Source organism: Gracilinanus agilis, chromosome 2 (assembly GCF_016433145.1).
Source record: "Gracilinanus agilis isolate LMUSP501 chromosome 2, AgileGrace, whole genome shotgun sequence".
Classification (NCBI taxonomy): Eukaryota; Metazoa; Chordata; class Mammalia; order Didelphimorphia; family Didelphidae; genus Gracilinanus; species Gracilinanus agilis.
In genome coordinates this window covers 343,890,245-343,912,780 of record NC_058131.1, presented here as the reverse complement: position 1 = coordinate 343,912,780, position 22,536 = coordinate 343,890,245, and the positions used below count along the sequence as shown (strand labels likewise).

At 41.8% G+C, this 22,536-nt stretch overlaps 1 protein-coding gene across 1 annotated transcript in view; it reads left to right on the top strand.

Moving 5' to 3' along the window:
* PTPRT (protein tyrosine phosphatase receptor type T) overlaps positions 1–19,801 on the top strand; it is an 846,734-nt gene extending 826,933 nt beyond the window's left edge. Inside the window, exons 27-31 of the mRNA XM_044659804.1 lie at positions 4,019–4,150; positions 15,253–15,378; positions 16,369–16,532; positions 17,781–17,916; positions 19,748–19,801. Coding sequence (XP_044515739.1) covers positions 4,019–4,150; positions 15,253–15,378; positions 16,369–16,532; positions 17,781–17,916; positions 19,748–19,801 — 612 coding nt within the window. The remainder of the gene's footprint in view (positions 1–4,018; positions 4,151–15,252; positions 15,379–16,368; positions 16,533–17,780; positions 17,917–19,747) is intronic.
* The last annotated feature ends 2,735 nt before the right edge of the window (positions 19,802–22,536 follow it).

The window sequence follows — 22,536 nt, the reverse complement described above, 5'->3', positions numbered from 1 at the left end:
GGCATTTCTCTGGTTCTCCTATCATCAGGGTCTTTTCCTTTCTTTCTTAAGAGGGGGAGAAAAAAATTCTTATCTGTATTCCAGCCTAGTTTGTGCATTATCTGGTAACCATAGCAGCTTTCCTCCTGGTGAAAAAATATGAAGTCCTCTGGGTTAATTTTTAATGTTTCCCCTGGTAAAGGATGATGTTATCCCCAGAATGGATTGCTGACTGATTCCTAAAAGCCAGCCAGAGCACGAGTCTTGAACATATTTGCAGATAATGTCTGTCAGATATGCCAGACTATTAGAGCATTTATCATGGGAGGAAGGGAAAGGGCCAGGGCCCAAGGCTGCCTGCATCCTGGAGCTTGGCTTTCCCCAGAGTTAAATGAGTCCATCCCAGGCCTGCTGAAATCTACCTTTCGCTGAGTCCAAAACAGTTTCCTTGGAGATTCACAGGCCTACAGGTGAGAAACAGGTCTACTACATTGACCAGCGTGAATGCAAGGCCCCTGATCCATCCCTGAGCCTCAGGACTATCCCTGAAAGGTGACCCAGGGAGACTCAGTGCCTCTTTGGCAGCTTTTCCCATAGGAAGTTTTTTCCTGAGAAAGCAAAGTTAGGACTTTTCTAACACATTAGCAAATTGTTGCTGTGATTTGGCATCTGGAAACAAGCAAGCCTTCCATCAGCCTTTTCATGAGTATAGGCCTGGTGAGAACTCTGATTTGGGAGTTAGGATTTCAAATCTGCCACCCACTCACTGCCTGACCTTGGCCAAGTCATTTCCTCCCTTCAGCCTCTGTTTTCTCCTCTCTAAAATGAGGGACTTCGTTTAAGTGATTTCAAGGTCCCTTCTATGGGTAACGTTCCAAGATTCAGCTCTCACAAGTTCCTGCTTTTGTTTCCAAATGATTTCATATTTCATCATTCCTTTAAGTCTGAGGTCCATGACCTTAAAGGAATTTTGTTTAAAAACATTTCAATATGGGTTTCCTTTTTAATCCCAATGTATTTCATTTAATTTATTAATTAAAACCCTTTCAATACTGTGTATCAGTTCCAAGGCAGAAGAGCAATAAGGGCTAGGCAATGGGGGTTAAGTGACTTGCCCAGGGTCACACAGCTAGCAAGTGTCTGAGGTCAGATTTGAACACAGGATCTCCTATCTCCAGGCCTGGCTCTCAGTCCATCGAGTCACCTAGTGTCTCCTTAATGTATTTTATTTTAGACATTTACAGACACTGTTCTGGGAAGGGCTCCATAGACTTTGCCACTTTGCCAAAGAGATCTAGACCACAAAAGAAGTTAAGAATTCCTGCTTATACTGTCTTTTTTCCATGAAACATAGATCTTTCTTGCAAAGCATGAATGTTCACATAGCTACACACACCTTTGAGTTGGAAAGAACTTGCAGTTTGATCCAGATAAGTTCATGAAATTATACACTATTCAATATTTGGGATCATATCTCAATGTTTTCCCCTGATACCTTACAAGTAAGTTGTCAGGACTTAAAAAAGTGACGTCCTGAAGGCTACAACCTACTGAAAAATTATTTTTCTTCTTTTTTTTAGTGATCCATCAGTCCAAGTTTAAGTAAAAAGAAAAGCAATTTCTAGGGCCAGCTAATTATAATTAGCACAGTAGATAGAGCACCAGGCCTGAAAATAGGAGGTCCTGGGTTCAAATGTGATCTCTGATACTTCTTAACTGTGTGATCTGGGCAAGTCCCTTAACCCCACTGTTGAGATCTTTCAGCTCTTCTGTCTTAGAATTAATAGTAGGACAAAAGGTAAAGGTTTTTTAAAAAGGCCATTTCTGTCTTTGAAGCAGAATCCCTCTTATTCAGGGAAGGTAGTTGGAATGGAGTAGAAAGAGAGCTGGATGTAGGATCAGAAAGACGTAGATTCAAATCCTGCCTCTCTCATTTCCCATTCGTGGAACCACAGACAAATTGCTTCATCTTTCTGTTCTGTAGCTTCCTCATCTGTGAAATGGGAATCAAATACTCATCTTACCAGGTGATTGAAAGGCTTGAGCTAGGTAATGCAGGGAAAGCAATTCACACATTTTAAAGTTCTGCAAAAATGCCACATCTTATTATTCCCTGATGGCTGCAACTTAGGCTGTGCTCTCCCTTCAGTGACCTTCCCCAGCATTTACAGTCTCAGCCTTGTAATCTGGCATTTGATTATATCCCATCTTATATGGTTTTCTTCCCCACCTGTTTGAGTCTTGTTTCCCCAATGAGATTGTTAAACACTGTAAGGGAAGGAAAGAACTGGAGCATGAAGCCAGTTTTGGCCTGACCCGTGCCTGACTGCCTCTAAGTGCCATTTATCTCTCTAGTTGGTCTCACCAAAGTAAGAAAGATATATGTCCAAATTCAACGTTCATCCCCATCCTGATCCTTTGCTCTGGTGGTTTGTAGAATCATTAGATCTTGGACCTTGTGCTAGAAGAGACTTTAGAGACCATCTAGTTTAGGGCTTCTTTTCTTTTTGTTTATTTGTTCCCAGGTATCTGCCTTCCTCTCTCCCATCTCCCACTAAAGAAGACATCATTTTACCAAAAAAATGCATATATAAAACTATATCTTAGTTCTTTTTCTGGAGGTGGACATTCACAAGCCATTTTTCAAATGATATTTCTCTTGCTGTATATAATGTTCTCTTGGTTCTGTTTGTTTCATTCTTTATCATTTCATGTAGGTCTTTCCATGTTTTGTTTTGTTTTTTAAATCAACCTGCTTGTCATTTTTACAGTATGTAGTATTCTATCACAATCATGACCTGCTAAAGAAGTGGTCAAGAGGTTCTTAAATTGGGGTCCAGGAACTTGATTTTTAAATATTTTGATGATTGCTTTTCATTATCATCAGTTCCCTTTTGTTTTCCTTTGTTTTTTATTTTGTGCATTTAAAAATATGACTTATGAAAAGTTTGTCCGCCAGCTTTACCAGGTTACTAAAAGGGTGGAGGATACAAAAAGGTTAAGAATCTAGTTGGGTTCTTAGCCTCTAATCTAGTCCACCCCTTATTTTGTAGGTGAAGAATCCAAGATCCAGAGATATTTAGTAAGTTGCCCAATGTCACACAGGTGGCAGTAAAGTTGGGATTTAATCCCAGGTCCTCTTACTCTGAATACTGCATTCTTTCCACACTACATCTGACATCCTACACCTAGAATGATAAAATATTAGAGGTGGAATAGACCACAGATCAGTGACTCCAACTGCTGACACATGAAGAAACTGAGGCTTAAGAGAAGAGGTACCTCCCTGAAGGTCACACAGCAATCCAGTGACATTTCTAGGTTTAGAAATCAAGTCTAAGCTTCGAGTCCAAGGCTTTCTCCACTAAGGATGATTAATGTTTGCCTGTGGTTTGTCTCAGAGCAGGACACTAGAGGAAAATTCCTTTGCCCTCTGGCAATCTCAAGCTAAACTTACCTGCTCTGGTATTCACTCTTACTATGTGCCAGGCCCTTGGGCACCATACCCACCTGATGCTAAGGAAAACAGGGCTCTCTTTGTTAGCTTCTAGTACTATCTTTAGATTTCTAAATCCAAGCATGCCTCTTTTGACATAAATTCCTAAGAAGCCCTCAGGTCAGAACCTGAGGTCGCAGACCTGCCATAACCACTCGTAGCATCCCCAGCAAGCAAAGAAGTGGTGTCCTTTCATCCCCAGATGTGCTGTGGTTGGGGAACTAGGGGAAAAAAATCACCTCCCAGTATTTTTCATTTCATATTTTAATCATTATTATTTGCTGAGTCCCCAGACATAAATAATTTATTTGGATAATCCCTATTCTGGTGACACTTTTCTAATGAAATGTCTTAGTTTGAAGGAGAATGATTCCATTATGAGAAGGTTTCATTCACGCTGGAGCTGATAACGAGAAGGTCTCAGTGCTTTGTATAATCGGTTTAAATGACTCAGATGGCCTCCTGTCAGCCTCATGGGTCTAATAGTCATCTGAATAATGCTGATTGATGCATTTTTTTAAGCCAATATTATTCTTTTGTCAGAGCCACAAGCAACCGGCGGCCTTTATCGTCACTCAGCACCCTCTTCCCAACACTGGAGCTGACTTCTGGAGGCTCGTGTTCGATTATAACTGCTCCTCAGTGGTGATGCTGAATGAGATGGATACTGCCCAGGTAGGTGGGAACCTGTCCATTGGCACAGGCTCACCCCTGGGTGGGCATAGAAGATGGGGCATAGGAGGCACAACTGCTCTAGCAGTTAAGTAAGTCGTAGTGACCTGGAGTTAGCCCTGAGTTCAAACTCTGCCTCATAAATTTATTAGCTATGTGTCCCTGGTTAAGTCACTTAACTTCCCTCAACCTCAGTTTCCTCAATAGTAAAATTGACTCAGTTTCCTCATTTGTGAAATAGACATAATTATAGAACCTACCTCACAGTATTGTGAGGATCAAATTAGATAATATATGTAAAGAGATGTGCAAACATCCAGTCTCCTAAGATCAACTATAATGGCTTTATTCAAATAAAACACGCAACAATAACAATTCGCCTCTACATAATTCCTTGTAATACCTAAATCCACTAGCTCATTTGAGCTTCATACTAATGTTACAACTTAGTGCAAGTATGATTATCCCCATTTTATAGATGAGGAAACTCAAGCCCAGAGAAATGAAGTGATTTGCTCCCGGACCAGCTAGTAAGTGATATGCCTGAACCCCATCCTGAGTTCCAGCTAAAGGCTTTCTTTATGATAAAACAGAAATATAGGGATTTTCAAAGCCCTTACCTCTGATTGGAGATGAGCAGAATAAAGACATCATTAGCTAAGTGGGAGCTAGTTCTACTGCCTTAGTGTACCTTTGGAAGTGATGGGGCAAGGTTCTGAAAGATTGGATTGGAATTCACCACTTTGTTTACTCTGCTTATCACAAGTGAGAGATCCACTTAGTATCTTTTCTAATCGGACTCACAGATGGGTCCTGAGAAGTGCCACATACCCAGAGGGTTAACAATGGTCATTTTGTTCACTAAGACAAAGAATCCCATGTCCCATGGTGGTAGCAAAAGGGAGAGAAGGGAGAAGCATCTTCTCCTACCAGTCCTCTCATCTTAAGTCAGCAAAGTGGCATCTATTTAAAAGAGAATGTACCCTTCCAAAGGCAAGGGAAATTTGGATGAAGAGCATATTTCAGGGGGAGGTAATAGTGGCAGGTGCAATGGGGACTATATGGGACATCAAGGGGGAGATATACAGTATGAAAATATAATGCTTGGTTAAAGTTCTAGAGAAATTTGGTCTGGATTTCTGTAGATTTAGGAGTCATCTGTTTAAAGATGATATTTGAACCTCTGGAAGGCTGAGAAGATTTTCAAGAGGGTGACAGAGACTGAGAAATCTAGCACTAAACCCTAGGGAACACCCTAGCTAAGTGGACAGGATGTGAAAAATGAGTCAACAAAGAGGACGAAGTAGTCAGAGAAGACTGCTGGCTAGATTAATGAAAGAAAGTCAAGAGGAGAGTGTCTGGAGTGGGGAGAAGCAGTATCAAAAGTTGAAAGGACTACAAAGAGGATGAGAACAAAGAGATGACCATTAGATTTATCAGTTAAGAAATTGTTGGCCACAGTACTTTTAATCAGGAGATGCAATTGGAAACCAGTCTGCAAAGGACTGAAAGATGAGGAAGTGGAGACAGGAAGTGTTTTTGGGAATGAAAGGGAAAGACAATATGGGGCAATAGCTTGAGAAATTCATATGATCAAGTGAAGGTTTTGTTTTGTTTTGTTTTTAAATCCTCACTTTCCATCTTATAAACAATACTGTGTGTTGGTTCCAAGGCAGAAGAGCAGGAAGTAAGTGACTTGCCCAGGGTCACACAGCTAGGAAGTGTCTGGGGCTGAATTTGGATCCAGGATCTCATGTGTCCAGGCTTGGCTATCTATTGAGCCACATAGAGGCCACTAATTTTGTTTTGTTTTGAAGAACTGGGTAAATATGAATATATTTGTAGAGCGTGAGTAAAGAACCAATAAATTGAGAAAGATAGAAGATGAAAGAGAGGGTATAATAAAAAAGGGCAAGTTCCTGGAGGAGATGGGGAGGATAGAATGGTGGTCAAGGAGAAGGACCACCATTGAAGTAGAGATCATAGGTCAAGATGTAAATGGGTTCTGAAATATGAAGTGGGAGTAAAGATGAACTTATGGAAAATTGTTTTTGTTCTTAGTAAAGTAAAAATCTGGCACATCTGTTAAGAGAGGGGAAACATAGACGATATTAATGGCTTGAGTAGAGAAGAGAGGTGGAACAGCCACTGGGGGGACATGAAATATAAAATCAAAGCTGTCATATGGAAGATGGATTAAACTTATCATGTTTGGCCCCTAAGGGAAGAACTAGGAATAGTGGATTTGAGTTATAAGGAGGCAGATTTCATCACTCTCTTAAAAAAAAAAAAGCTTCCTAATAGTTACAACATCCTACTTGCTTTACAAGGTAGTGAACCTCCCATCACTAAAAATATTCAAGCAGAGGGTAGATGAGCATTTGTTGCGTTAATTTAAAAATTATTACTACATTGTAGAATGTCTAGGTTCCAGACTCAGGTCAAGTGACACATACCAAAGACTTTTCTCCATCCCTCTAGTTGCTACAGCCATTCCCTAATCCCCTTCTTTGTTTACATTTTATATATGACTTTATAAGCCTTTGTTTTTACTTATCTGTACCCATGTTGTTTTTCTCCAGTAGAATATAAGCTATTTTAGAACAGAAAATATTTTTGTTTTTCTCTTTATTGTGCTTGGCACGTAGTGCTTGCTTAACAAATACTATTGAATCAATAAATAAATGAATGAACCTAATCCAAAAAAAATTATTCCTACATCTGACAACGAATCAGACTACATACCACCTTTCTATCTCTGAAATTCTATAAGGAACTGAAGCAAAAATGTAGTCCTCAGTCCTTCTAAAAGTAGTCCACCAATACCTGGTAAGTCCTGAGCTCCATGGATGAGCTCACTCAAACTAAGTATGAGATTTCATCCTGGTCACAAAGAGCTCATCACCTAGTTAAAGAGATAATACAGATAGTTGATAGATCAATAAATAGACAGAGTATTTATGAAGTACCTACTATGGGGCTAGATTCTGGGCTGAGTGCTAGAATGCAAATGCAAGTAAGCAAAATAATCCTTGCCCTCAAGGGGCATCCATTCTAATGGGAGAACTCAACACAGAAAAGAGCTAGAAAGGAACCAGTTTAGAAAAGGCCAGGAAGGGCTTTGGAAGCAGCAGTTCCCCTCTCAGAGCTGAGCAGCCTAGGAGCAGAGCCCAAGACTGAGTTGGAGATTGGGGAGGAAGGCTGAGAATGATGGGCAAAGTTTAGGCAGTCTGGTGAGCAGATGGCCGGTAAGTGAATTGAAATACAGGAAGCAATTCATTAGCAAGACCGTACTCGTCAGCATTCTACATCAAAGAAAATGGGACTGAATTGTTTGGTATGACCAGGGAAAGAGAAAGATGGAAACATATTGCTAATTGTACTATACAGATGAAAATGCAAGGACAGTTTAGTGAAGGGAGAGACTAGCCAACACAAAAACCAGCTGACAATGTTTAGCCTGGAGGAGACACGACTATGCAAGGACATGCTTATTGTCTTCAAATTTTTGAAGGGAAGATATAAAGAAGCGGGGTTAGGCTTGTTCTTCTTGGTCCTGTAGGATAGAAGGAATAGGAAGAAATTGCTTGCTGAGAGATGGCTCTCAGTTTGAGGTAAGGAATCACTTTCTGGCAATTTCTCATGTGAGGGGTCGCAGTGGTTATAGATTGAGAGCTAGAAGGGACCTTTGGTCATCTAGTCTGACCTTAGGGAGTTCAGGATTCAGAACTGTATCTTGAGATCTATCAGTCTAGAAATTATCTTTTTTGGACCTAAGAATTCCTCAGTCTGGACTGATCCTTAGAGAACAGCCTCTGTGTTTGCAAAAAATAAAGCCTGGAGGGACAGTGGGATTTGCTGGCACATACAGTTGGCAAGATGCTCTTGAAATCTGCAGATGAATAGAGCATTTATTTATATAAATATTTCTATGATGCTCATCACAGCAGCAGCTGGGAGCCTTGCATCATTATAAAAGAAAAATTAAAAATAAACAATGACACATTGGGAGAATCAGAAAACCCATTGCTGTGCAATTTCAATGGCACCTGGAAATGCTACCTTTCAAAGTCAGTGTCAGCATTTGTCTGCCAGGGGGCCAGGGCCAAGGCCAGCCTCAGCCAGAGAGGCCTGAGTGAGCAAATAAGCTAGAAATCAGGCACTAAGCAAAATCACACTGCACCTTGGAAGATCAGCCCGTAGTGGAATGGTTTAGAGCAGGGGGAGTAATGGAAGAGAGGATACAAACCAGCTGCAGAAAAGAGAAGAGTATACTTCCAGGATGGTGTTATTGGTGACCTCCAAATTTTTTACCAAGAGGCCAAGCCTCAGTGGCCCCAACCTAATTCTACCTGTGACATAAGCCTTATTAGAGCAACCTAGTGAATTGGAAGAGTGCAGATCCTGAAGTCGGGAGATCCGGGTTCAAATCCAAGGTCAGATGCTTCCTATTAGGGCCATGTGAAAAATATCATTTCCCTGAACCTCATGTTCCTCATCTATAAAGGTCTACCCCAAATACACTGGGTTACTGTAATCTAGTGTTACTGAATCTGGTGAAGTGATATGTATAAACTGCTTGGCAAAAGTTAATTAAACTAGAAAAAAGTGACCCCTGATTTTTTTTTGGCCCTAAAGAGCCCATTTTAACCCACTTTTTGAGTGAGCCCTGGTCTTGGACAAAGGAAGAAAGGATGAAAATTGAGGAAATCAAGTGGAATAAAGGAGAGGCTCAAGGAAACGGGGAGCATCAATGATAAGGAAGAGCCCCAGCAAGTAGGTAGGGTCTAGGAGGAAAGGTCCATTTTCATACTGGAAAGTTTGCAGCCACAACAAAATCGAGAAACTTCTAGCCTGATAGCTTAATCTTATCTGGCCTGCAGGGTAAATACAAAGAGATGACATTCCTCTTTATAAATATAGTGGCAACAATTCAATTCCAGTCTCTTCCACTCCTTTTAACAGGGTGGATACAAGCCATTCATACTTTTTCCTGGACCATTCTCATCTGTAGTTTTGTAGAAATTCTCTGTAAAGGGTTTATTTCTTTGTAGGCCTTCCTTTGTTTTTGTTTTACTAAATATTTCCAGTGGACCCTCACAGCCTCATTCAATCGATTAATCAACAGGCATATTTAAGCTCTCACAGAGCACTAGATAAAAGCAGGCCAGTCTCTGGCTTCAAGGAGCTTGCATTCTAGCTGGAGAAACAATAGAAACCTATACAAGTTCATACCAAATAAATACAGGATGATCATGGTGGTGAGGGCACCAGTGCCTTGGGGATGGGGAAGGCAGGGATGTGATAAGGAATGGACAAAAATTGTGTGTTCAAAAGCTAGAACAGGACCCTAGAGGTCATCTGGTCCAAATATTCTACATATTCTATAAAGGAAGAAAGTGAGGCTCAAATAGACAATGGTGCCACTTTAATGGGTGACTCTGTCAGTGTCTCTGTGTGGGTGGATGCATGTGTTTCTGTCTGTCTCTGGATGTATGCCTGTTTGGCTCAGACTTTAGCTCTCTATCCTTATTTTTCTTCCTTTTCTTTCCCTGTCTTCATTTCATAACTGGTCATAAAATAGAACTGAAGGTTATTATTTTTATGTGTGGTATCTATGGACTAGAGGGCTGTGTTCTCCTAATTTAAAAAACAGATGAGTGAACCATTTTATAGTTCTCTCTAAAAACAAAAATGTGATGTTGCTTTTTTTTCCTCAGTGGGCCCTTGATGAATCATTATTGTAGGTCAATGGTCCTTGATTGTACGAGTGTGCATGCAGTGCATGACTGAGCACATGGGGCTTCAGAGGAGATGATGGGTGCGCTTGTAAATCAACGAGCAATTATTAAGCACCTTCTCTGTGCTAGATCCTGTGCTAAGAAAGGAGGATGCAAAAAACCAAAAGCAATCCCTGCCTTCAAGGTGCCTGTCTTCTGGACTATGAATCAGAAAGCCCGAGTCCTCGAAGCCTAGCTGTGTGACCTTGGTTAAGTGAGCGCCCTAATTTGTCTGGGCCTGAGATTCCCCATCTGTCAAGTGGAGATAACACTAACCATTCTCGCCCCCATATAGGGCTGTGGTGAGTGAGGCTCAAACGAGATGAGATGTTTTGTGGATTGTAAAGTGCCAGAATGATTTTCCAGTTGGCAAATCCATCACTAAGTCTCCTAGAAATATCAACATGTGCCGGTTTCCCAGTGTACTCACCTCCTAACAATGTGTGTATTTGCAACAACTGATGAGCCTTTTCTGATATATCTGAGAGAGAAGAAAAAAAAAACCAGGGGGTTGCAGTGGAGGAGAAAGACATGGTAAAGAGCAAAACCAATCACACACTAATTGTGTTTCCTCCTTGAACTCACACCCCCAGAGCACATATTTATGTGGCCCAAATACATGTGAAAAGCAGAGAGTACAGTGAGGATAAACAACTGCGGCCTGTTTCAGTACACACATTCTATGCTGCTTTCAACAAATTTAGAAAGTAGGGTGGCTATTTAAAAAATACTGGCAAGGTGCCAATCTTGAATCCTGGATGCCACTTAGAGATGCAGACAGGCTGGAATGAGGGAGGAGTACCCAGACAAAGACAAGATGGGGAGCAGCCCACACTGTGGCCACTTCAAGGCCTCTGGTGAGGACTAGAGGACCATCTCTCCAGGGTGTTTGCTGAGCAGCCTGGCCACACAATGAGCCAGGAAGAAAAGACTGAGCATAACTCATGCTCAGCAGTATTTTTCCTACGCCTTTCCCTAATCATAATAATAGTAATAATGATACTAGCCCCTAATGATTTTTTTTGTTTTGTTTTGTTTTTGTTTTTTTTTTAAACCCTTGTACTTCGGTGTATTGTCTCATAGGTGGAAGATTGGTAAGGGTGGGCAATGGGGGTCAAGTGACTTGGCCAGGGTCACACAGCTGGGAAGTGGCTGAGGCCGGGTTTGAACCTAGGACCTCCTGTCTCTAGGCCCGACTCTCACTCCACTGAGCTACCCAGCTGCCCCACTAATGATTTTTTTAATGTCTCATTTCTGCCACAGAAGTGACCCTGGGTTCTTAAAAGCACATCTTGATGGGCTCCATCAAGCCAGAAGGGTTTTGAACGCTGATCCTCAAAAGCAGGGGTCGGCAACCTTTTTGGCCGTGAGAGCCATAAACGCCACATTTTTTAAAATGTNTCTCTCTCTCTCTCTCTCTCTCTGTCTCTCTCTCTGTCTCTCTCTCTCTCTCTCTCTCTCTCTCTGTCTCTCTCTCTCTCTCTCTCTCTCACACACACACACACACAGGCACACACCAGGAATAATAATAATAATTATAGCTAACATTTATATAGTGTCTACTATATGCCAGGCACTGTGCAAAGCAGACTTGACAAATATTACCTCATTTGATCCTCACACAACAACCTTGTAGAGTAGAAACTATTATTATTTCTGTTTTGTGAAAGAGAAAACTGAAGCAAACAGGGGTTGAATGACATGCCCCAAGTTACACAGCTAGAAAGTGCCTAAGGTCAGATTTGAACTCAGGGAGATGAATCTTCCTGACTCCAGGAAGCTCCATTGAGCCACCTAGTTGCCCAATCCCTACTTAAAAGGAGCTTTTATTGAATCAAGAGAAATAATATTTATATATGAATATATACCAACTAAATACAAAAAAGCCAAGTAAAACAAATGAATACAAAATAAATTTGATAAACATAAGGGAAAATGATTTGACCTGTTCTAAAGGGTTTCTTCAAAAAGTAGTGAGTTCCAGGGCAGCTGGGTGGCTCAGTGGATTGAGAGCCAGGTCCAGAGACGAGAGGTCCTGGGTTCAAATCTGGCCTCAGATACTTCCTAGCTGTGTGACCCTGGGCAAGTCACTTCACCCTCATTGCCTAGCCCTTAACTGCTCTTCTGCCGTGGAACCAATACATAGTATTGATTCTAAGATGGAAAGTAAGGGTTTAAAAAAAAGAAAGAAAGAATGTAGTGAATTCTCCATCATTATTAGCTTTCAAGTAAAGTTAGATGACCACTAGTCAGAGATGCTATGAGGGGATTCCCTTATTGGTCCAGACAAGATGCCCTCCGAGCGCCCTTCTGGCTCTGAGATTGCGTGATTCTGTAATTGACCAACCCTTCATGCAGAACTGAACAGCTCTCCTACTAATAAAGAAATAGCATGTTTGCCGTTCTCAAACAAAAACGAGCACATGTCCTTCCTCAGAAGATAACTGTGCAGTTCAGAAAAACAGCATTAGGATTGAATCCTTTGTGTTGCCCTGGGGCTGAGAAGAGGCTGCTCCTAATGGAAACAAGTTTTTCTAACCCTTTCCACCACCTTCAAGATCAACACACCCAGAAGGCTGTCCTCCTGGGACGTTATCTGAAGAGGCTCCCAGCTCCTCTGTAGGAAGTGCATTACATTTTTAGAGGAATCATGTGAATGTGAGGCAGTGGGGGAAAAGAATGCATTTGGAGTCTGAGGAATTGAATGGAATTCCTTTAGACTAGCTATATGTCCTTGGACAAGCCATCATCAGGCAATCAACACTTTGTTAAGCACCTACTATGAGCAACCCCTACTATGAATGAGAAGACTGGGGAATGTAAGCAAAAAAGAATTCAATAATCCTTCCTCCTAAGAACTGACATTCAAGGTCACAATCTTGCCAAACCTTAATCCTTAATAACAATAAGTATTATTTTATAATCTATATAATTACATGAGATGCAAAGGCATTAAGATGGGAGATAAGATGGAGAACAGTAAAAAGGCCAGTTTGGTTTGGATCACACTACATATGATGGGGAATGATATAACAAGTCTTGAAAGGTAATTTGAAGGGCAGCAAGGCAGCACAGTGGACAGAGCACCAGGCTGGAGCTGGGAAGATCTGGGTTCAACTCTGATCTCAGACACTTCCTAGCTCTATGACTCTGGGCAAGTCACTTAATTCCAGTTACCCCCTTTACTATTCTAGAATGGATACTTGATTCTTAAGAAGGTAAGGGTTTAAAAAAAAAAGAAAGGCAAGTTGAGGCCAGGTTATGAAGAAGAACATTAGAAGTCATCTAGTCTAATCTCTAATTTCACAAATAAAGAATCTGAGGCCCAGAGGGATCAGGTGTCCTGCCAAGGTCACTCAGATAGCGAGGGCAGAACTGGGCTTAAAACTCAGGTCCTCTGACACCAAATCTAATGTTCTTTCTACTGTCGCTGGGAAGTGAGTGGGATGGGGTGGGGACCAACCTATTTTGGGGGTGATTATCATCTCTACCCAAACCTAGATAGTTTGTAAATGTCACATACACTAGCTGAGAAGGGTTACAAAATGATACCTTTCCTCACAAAATGAAATCTTTGCAGGAGCCTAATAAATGCTTATTCTTCTTCCCCCTTTCCCTTCCCTTTTCCTTCTTCAGGCTCCTCTCTGCCAGTAGTCAACTTCACTAGCTTCTATTTCATAGAATCATATATTTAAAGCTTCCATCATCCTCAGAATCTATTTCCAATCCCCTCCTTTGACAGATGAGTAAACTGAGGCCCAGAGACTTGGGTTACACAGCTAGTGTCTGATATGGGATTCAAACCCAGATTTTCCCAGTTCTATGTCCTGCACTCTACCAATGACATCACTGCTGCTTACCTCCACTGATTCTGTTTATACTTGGCCTTTCCTAGTGGCCCAGTTTCTGGTGCCTTCCCTCCATCTAATCTTTATGTATCTATGTACATGCTCTTTCCCCTGTTAGAATGCATGTGGTCAGAGATGAATTTGGTTTTTATTTCTTATATCCCCAGCACCTAGCACAGTGCTAGGAACATACTAGGGGGGTATAAAAACAAAACAAAAAACAAACAAACAAAAAAAACCTTACCTTCCATCTTAGAATCAATACTGTGTATTGGTTCTAAGGCAGAAGAGCCATAAGGGCTAGGCAGTGGGGGTTAAGTGACTTGCCCAGGATCACACAACCAGAAAGTGAAAGAGGTAAGATTTGAACCCAGGTTCTCCCAACTCCAGGTCTGGCTCTCAGTTCACTGAGCCACCTAGCTGTCCACACATACTTAATCCTTAATAAAGGCTGGCTGGTAGATTGCTTGCTTGATAGGCCAGTACCATAGAAGGCATGTTTCAAACTCAGGAGCAGAAAGATCTCCCAACCCAAACCACCCTTTGGAGATGACCTGAAAAACAGAGCAAGGATCCGATGGCAGAGGAGTATCCAAAAATGGAGGAGGTTTGTTTGAAGCATATCGAAATCCATTTGCTGGAGAAATTAGCCTGGAAATCTCATTAAAAGAGACTTAAATGATTTTTCAGTTCCATGCAGTTTGAAAATTCAGTGGGGCGGGAGGGGAAGAAGTGCCATACTCATGTTCTCATGCCTCTCTTCTGATGCACAGCCAGCATTCACAGGGTTGAATTCAATGCAAATGATAAAAATGTTAATTAAAAAAAGAAGAAGAAGAAGCTGCTCTGATTAATCCAAATTCCAGGCGAAGGCTTCGGCCAGCTCTGGTCTTATCTGCACTGGCTCCCCCAGCCCCTCATTATTGTCAGAGCTGAGATGGAGAAAAGCCGGTGGCAAAGAGAAATAAAGTTTAAATTGTCATTACTTCCCAACTCAGCAGATGTGCTGCTCCTCTGGCCACAGAGGCCCTGTGGACCCCCTCGTCTGCTTCCCAACATGCTTACTTGCTACCCAATTAACCTCCCTCAGAGAGGAGGGTGGTGAAGCTATAGATTTAACTCTTAGAGATCTTTAGCTCTAAGTCTTTGAAACCCCTGAAACAGAAGGAAAACATCCTTTTAGGGGGTAAGTTTTAAAATAATATGCTATCCTGAGGATGGTACTGACCCGGTAGCAGGTCATGAACTTAGTGGGGGCTTCCTCGGATCCACCCCTCTATAGCCATCAAACAGAGTCTAGAGAAGCTGAACCCCATGACCTTGGTCTCATTAATATCATGTTCTTGCTAGCAAGAGGAGGTGTCTGGGTCTACAATGGGGATGCCTCAGGAATAAGAAGGATCTGGTTACCAGGATGCCTCCCTCCTCTTCATTAATCTCTTTCTTTTTCTCTCTGTATCTTTTGCATATATGCTAGCTCTGCATGCAGTATTGGCCAGAGAAGACGTCCTGTTGTTATGGGCCTATCCAGGTGGAGTTTGTATCGGCTGACATCGACGAGGACATCATCAATAGGATATTCAGAATCTGCAACATGGCAAGAGTAAGTCCAGCATCTCCCATTTCTTCCTCTACTTGCCCAATTTTCCTTCATCCAGATGATTTACCCAGATGTTTATAGAAAAGTGAGACAGAGGCTACCAAGATAGGTGTATGGGAGAGGAGAGGAGGTATAGTCAGCTGAATGGGAATGAACTGAGCTCCCCATCCAGGCTTCTTGGTGAAATCAGAAGACATACAGCTCTACTCTTTTCATCCTGTAACATCATCAAGGAGACTGGGAGACTCAATTGATCAGGGGGTCCCTGTTGTTCAACCTCTACCTCTACACAAACAAGAGGTTAGGGAGGAATGATTGTGTGAAAATGCCAATAACCAGACCTCCAGGAGTGACTGTCCTAATGTTCCCCACTGCATCTCAAAAGTAGGGCATGTATTGATGAAGCTGTTGGTGGTCATAAAGGGCAGGGATAGGTTTTTTTGTTTGTTTCTACTCTATGCTTACTTGAACTCCACTGGGTCCCCAAACCTGATCTGGTCTCAGACAGACTACTTACCATCCAAGTAATGAGGATGGTTGACCTGAGCTCTTTCTCCCCGCTTTTCTTACTCAGGATGGGTGGGAATCCAAGGAAATACAACATAGCAAAAAGAGCATTGGAATTGGAGTCCAATTTCGAGTCTAGGATTGACTTAGCTGTGGGACTCTGGACCAACCATTTCCCCTCCCCTGTACCAACATCTACATATTCTGTAAGATGAGGGCATACAATTCAGTGATCTTCAAGGTTCTCTCAACCTGTAAAATTCTGTGATTCTGTCCCCTGACTACTTCGGTGATAATGTGGCTCCAGTGACTAGCTTTAGACCTGAGCTTCTCCCGGGGTATTCCCAGTACTAGCATTGCTAGAATGAGCTTTATAAGAATCCCTTTAAAAGCTACATAAATGGTTATTTCACTTCCTTGGATCCTATAAAAGATGACATCTCCAAATCACCAGAGTGTAACAGAATCATCTGACTCCATTTTCAGCCCCAAGACGGGTATCGTATTGTCCAGCACCTGCAGTACATTGGCTGGCCTGCCTACCGGGACACTCCTCCGTCCAAACGGTCCCTTCTGAAGGTCGTCCGGCGACTAGAGAAGTGGCAGGAACAGTACGATGGGAGGGATGGACGCACTGTTGTCCACTGCTTGTAAGTATAACAAAACCACGTCCGGCACGTTGAGGCAGAGTGTGTCAGGTTAGATAACAGGCTGGAGCATGGGGAGGCGTAGAAACACACGGGTGGACTCAGTCTGATGAAACCCACCCCCGTGATGGTTCCTGCTGTTTGTCTAAGGAATCTAATAGCAATCCAAATGAGACTGTGTAGTAGCATCGAAGAAGCACTGAGCTGAAGTCTGAAGACTTGATTTCTAGTTCTAGATCTTCTTTCAATTCACTCTGTGATCTGGAGAAAGTCATATCCCCTCAACTGGACTTCAGATTCCTCATTTGCTAAGTGGGAAAAAAACTTGCACCATCTAACTCACAAGGCATCTAAAGTCCCCTATGAACCTATAAAAGCACTTTACAAATATTAAAGTGCTGTAGAAATGGAAGCTATTATTACAGACTTTCTCCATTTCTATGATGGATACATGATAGCCTTGATGGGGATATTTACTGCTGCTACAGGGCAGGTAGGCGATTCAGTAGATGAGAGTTGTGCCTGGAGTTAGGAAGACCTGAGTTCAAATGCAGCTTAGGAACTCACTAGCTATGTGACCCTGGGAGAGTTGCTTGATCTCCATTTGCCTTTAATTCCCTGGAGAAGGAAATGGCAAACCATTTCAATTACCTTTGCCAAGAAAACCCCAAGAGTCAGAAACAACTGAATGTCTGAACAACAAATAGATCATAATCCTTTTCATCCTATGTAATTCTCAATCATGCCTTTCTTCTGTCTCTCCAAAGGGATCTACCTAACACCTTGGAGGTCTTCTGGCCTTGCACAATTTCATGAATGCCAGGGCAGTTCCCAGGCTTTCCCATCCCTTCATCCCTTCCTTTTACTATGTGGCTGACACAGCCTACTTTTCTAATTATACGTGTTCTTGGCAATGGCCCCTTTCATGCATGTCAGTGTTAAAAATTTACTCTACATTTAGACAGATGATTTACGTGATTCACTCTACATTTAGATGATGATGGTGATATAATGTAGAAGGTCTTAGGGCAAGGGAAGGGGGATACAAAGCTAAGTAAGACATTAAGCCTCATCAAGCTTACTATCTATTAAGGAGCTAAGACATCATTACAAATGACAGTTAATATGTAATAGGTAACAAAGAGTCCTGATGGTTTATAGGAGAGGATCCTCTGAATTAGGAGCTCATTATTTGGGTTTTATTCCAGTTGTCATTTCTAGAAGTCAAATCTCTTTGTCCTCTGTACCTAGAAATGGCGGGGGACGAAGTGGAACCTTCTGTGCTATCTGCAGTGTGTGTGAAATGATCCAACAACAAAATATCATTGATGTATTCCACATAGTGAAAACATTGCGGAACAACAAATCCAACATGGTGGAAACGCTGGTAAGTTTCTAGAGAGTAGCAGGAGGGATGTTGGCTTGAACTGATTCTATTGAATTCAGTTCAACATTTATTGAACACTTATGTACTAGGAATCATGCTAGATACCTGTATTTACATTCTACTAACAGGCTTTATAAAAAATAAACCTGAATCAGAGTTGGAGACCAAATCCTTTTCTACTCCTTCTACGAATATCAGGCCCTTGGTTCTAGGATGGGCCAAAGGACAGGTTTCTAAACTCTGTAAAAATTCTTCTGCCAATATTGTCCTCTCCAATATGGTCCAGTAAAGTCTTATTCACTCTCACATTTAGAGAAAAGTCAATCTGAAGCATCTAGAAAGAAATTAAATTTCATTTCTAAGTATTTCAATTACTTGAACTAGGATTAAAAAAGAAGACTTTTTGCTAATGTATTGGACCATAACCTAGATATTATTGAACAGGTAAGATGATTGTACTAATCTGTCAAAGGGTCAAAGAATGATTTGTAATTAGCATACTGCAATAATCCATAGGTACATCATTTCATCCTTAGAGTTATTCCCTCCAGTGAAATTGGTCATAAGTACCCTGTGCCTTAGTAGGTAATTTCAGGAGTTGCTGTAATCAAAATTAAACCATTTGCAGTCAAATAATGATAAGCTTCACTGAACTTGGCCAGACTGACCACAGTGTAACAAATGGTTGTTGGCCTGTACTTGAAGCCTTTCCAGCTTTAGAGGACTGGCTTATTCTTATACTCTCCACTAGCTTGGCCTTGAAGAGCCCAGTTTTAACTCTAGAGCATGGGAAATCTGGAGACATGGGAAGAAGACAAATTTGGGAGTTCTAATTAGCATATTGATTATTTTTAGGTAAATGAGTACTTTGGATATACTTGAAAACCGCTTGTTCTCTCAAGTAGTTTAAGAGAACTCCTTCTATAATCTTTTTTAATTAATTTGGTCATTCATTCATTCAACACTTACTTAATACCTACTGTGTACTAGGTAATATAAGAGATACAAAGATGATTAAGTCCTCCCTGCCTTCTAGAAGATCACAGTCAAGTACACTATTCATTTGCTTAGCACACCTCTCTGTCAGAGACAGGGCTCATGGAAATTTCCCTTCAGCTCCTGCTGAAATCCTTTCCAATTTCAAATTTGTGAAGTCTAACTGAATGAAATTTAATTCCTATTTATTCCTGGTGCCTCAATGCTCCATTTGTCCACCTAATAGGATAGGTTCACTGTAGGACTTAGCTCATTTTGATCATTCACTCTAAAATGGTCAGCATGAAAGGCACTATTGAAATGTAAAGTGCTCTCTTTGCTTCTATTACATTCTCAGAATTGCCCCCTATTTGTGTGATACAAGGAATATTTGGCTAATTTCAAAATTAGTTTCTGTTTTGAGACACACATAGACCAGAAAAAATAGGCAGAGATTACACAGCCTAACACTGGGCTGGGAAACAGGGGAAATGCAGTTATGAATTAAAAATTTGTCATGCATGGCTTAAACACTAAGGAACTAAGGGCAGCTAGGTGACTCAGTGTATTGAGAGCCAGACCCAGAGAGGGGAGCTTATGGGTTCAGATCTGGCCTCAGACACTTCTACCTGTGTGATCCTGGGCAAGTCACTTAACCCCCATTGCCTAACCCTTCCCACACTTCTGCCTTGGAACTAATACATAGTTTTGATGCTAAAACAGAAGGTTATTTTTTTTAGGCTAAGGAAACTGCATAGAGATATTGAGAAGTAATTCTATTGTAAGTTTATTACTGAAGTTTCAAAGTAAAACCCCCTGTTAACGCTTCCTCAATCTCTTTTTGTCCCTTTCTTAGGATCAATATAAGTTTGTATACGAAGTCGCACTGGAATACTTAAGTTCATTTTAGCCTAATGGAACAGGGAACCCTCTGGTTTCTCAAAAGACCCCTTTTCTCTGAAAGGCAGTAACCAGGGTATAAAGAGTGAGAGACTGGACAGATCCTGACACCACAGAGAAGACTTGGGGAAGTCTGCTTTTCTCTGTAGCATTCACTGCTTCGTCAATGGTCTCTTGTTCATCCCAAGAAGCTTAGAGGCCAAACAGGAGAGTCTACTTTCTAATGGCCCCACATCTGCAGCATCATGTTGGATCTTCCTCACCTGCAACTGGAGCAATTGGAATTTCTGACTCCAAAGCTCGTGCTTCTTTTGTTCTTTTCAAGTTTGTGAATCTCAAGCTACTCTCCTTTGGAAAAGCCAAACCCACTGGGAGAGGAGATATGGAAGGAGGGAGGCATGTGTGTCCTCTACAATACCCCTTTCCCATGGGGGTTATTTATAAAGAGCACAGATCCCTTATCATGTGTGAGGAAAAGAGTCAGGTCCCTTGAAGTCATTGTTCTGCTGTCTTCTCCTTCTGGATCCCTGGGTACCCTCAAGCCCAATGACCTGGACTGGCCCACCTGGACCAAGCCTCCATGTGCCATTGCTGCCGCAGTGCCAGACTTCAGTGCACCCTCAGCGTGTCACACACACACACACACACACACACACACACACACACACACAACCTGCATGTGGCCCTGTTCCATTACCATCCCCCAAGCTTTGACCTCAGCTTTCTGTCTTGTTAACAGAACCAGGGCCAAACGCAGAATACTGTTAATATTATTTTCTGGGCTTTTGTGGTCAACTGGGGGATGCTCAAAAGCTTGTCAGTCCTTTTGTGTGTGTCCTAGATTGTGCCTGCCTCTTGTGTTGCCAATCAGGCATCTTGACCCCTGAAACTAAAGGAGATTTGTAAGTGGTGGCCTACTGAGTTTCTATGATGATGCCACTCCTGGGAAGGGGACAGCAAGTTTGAGTTCCTCAGCAGTTTTGCAGAGTATTTTTCAACAGTGTACCTGAAAAGAAAACATTTTTTTCAATGTAAAAAAAAAAAAAGTTCGTTTTAGCCTAGTGGAATGTAATAGTTTCTCATCCCATAAAAATGGAAATGTTTGCAAGCATATGACTAGAAGTTGTGTTAGCTGACAATGGGGGATTTGAAAGGTTGGGTCATGAATCCAAACAAGACTAGATGCAAAATGGGACCAAGAGCTAACTTTGGTGAGTTACTTTGGTTCATATTGTGGTTGTGCTTTGTTTCTAAATAGCTTCTACAAAGAGGAGGAAAGCCAGAGAAGCGCCTATAGCCTGCTGCCATCTTGGTAAAGGCAATATGTGGTTATCATTGGTCCATTTGCTTTCTGGCCTGGTAGCAGGGTAGAAGGGATCAATTCTGTGCCCCAAGCACAGGGTAGGCATCTTGAAGATATTTTTTCTCAACTTTTATTTTCTAAGTCTCCACAGGTCTGATAAGAATGTCAAGATTCATTGTTTCCCCCAAACAAAAAGAATATAAATAATCCCATAGGCCTATAATTTGGGTATTTTGTAAATGAAAAGTCATTTCCCTTTTCCTTCCTGGTACCATTCTCCTGGCTGATTCTCAATTTCACACTTTTCTAGTTCAGTGCCCTCCTAGCTTCTGGAGAAGTAGTGTGCTGTTTGTGTAATAATTCCTACACCTTCCCAGTCCTCTAGCTAGGGAGAGATTTCCTGGTCAGAGCTTCAAGCACCTTCCTTGGTATGCCTGTCTGATAAAGCACAATAATAAGGTGGTAACAGAGGTACTGGGATACCCATGTTCCTTAGGGTGCCAGCTTGACCATGCTTCCCCCCCAACAAACTGCCTCCATGTTCCCACTCCTGCCTCCTGAAATTTACTCTTCCTTTCCTAGGGTTGTGCTCTGGAAGAGGGGATAAGGCTTACAATTAATCAATAAACAAACATTGATTAAGCACTTACTAAAAGCCAGGTACTAAATGTAATGGGCATCATGAATATGGGGAAGAAAAGTGAATAGGCCCCACCATCAAGGCAAATGCCTTTGGAGGAGGATGTGCTGATTGTAATTCAAAATAAGATGTAAATGGCTAACATTTGACCTTTTGGGGGAGGCTGGCAGGAAGTAGGGGCACCAGAACTCCCCAAACTCATTATAGGGTAGGACTGGCCCTGGCTGCTTGTGCAAAGGAAACCCAGGTGCATGCTGGATTTTCAGTGTCTTGGGATAGCAGGGACTGACAATAGCCAAGTAATACTCCAGGAGAGAACCGGAAACCCTGAGACATAGTCCCAATTCATCCTTGCAGTGGGGTTTCCTCAGAAGCTTTTCCAGCATAAGCCTTTTTTACTTATGAGGATCTTTTTCAGAAGCTCTTACTAAGGAATTCTAATCCACTGGTGATGCTGTCTGCCCAAACTGAATACAGGGGTAAATCCCTGAAAATGGTCCTCTGAACTATGGTTGAAGGCATGAATTTCTTGTGGGGACTGAGTGGGAAAGAGAGAAAACCAGACACTACCATGCATTGAGGTGAGCAGCTACAAAGGAACTGGGGGAGCAGAAGGAAAAGCCACCTTTAGCTGCTTTCCAATGATTTTCTTAGCTTTAGCCTCCAACAAAACAAGATAAGACTCAGGTCCTGGCTTGGCCATTTACCAGCTGTGTTACTTGGGAAAAGTCTTCCTCTCTGAGCCTCAGTTACCCACTTTGCACAATGGGGAGATGGATCAGATGATCCAATAGATCACTCT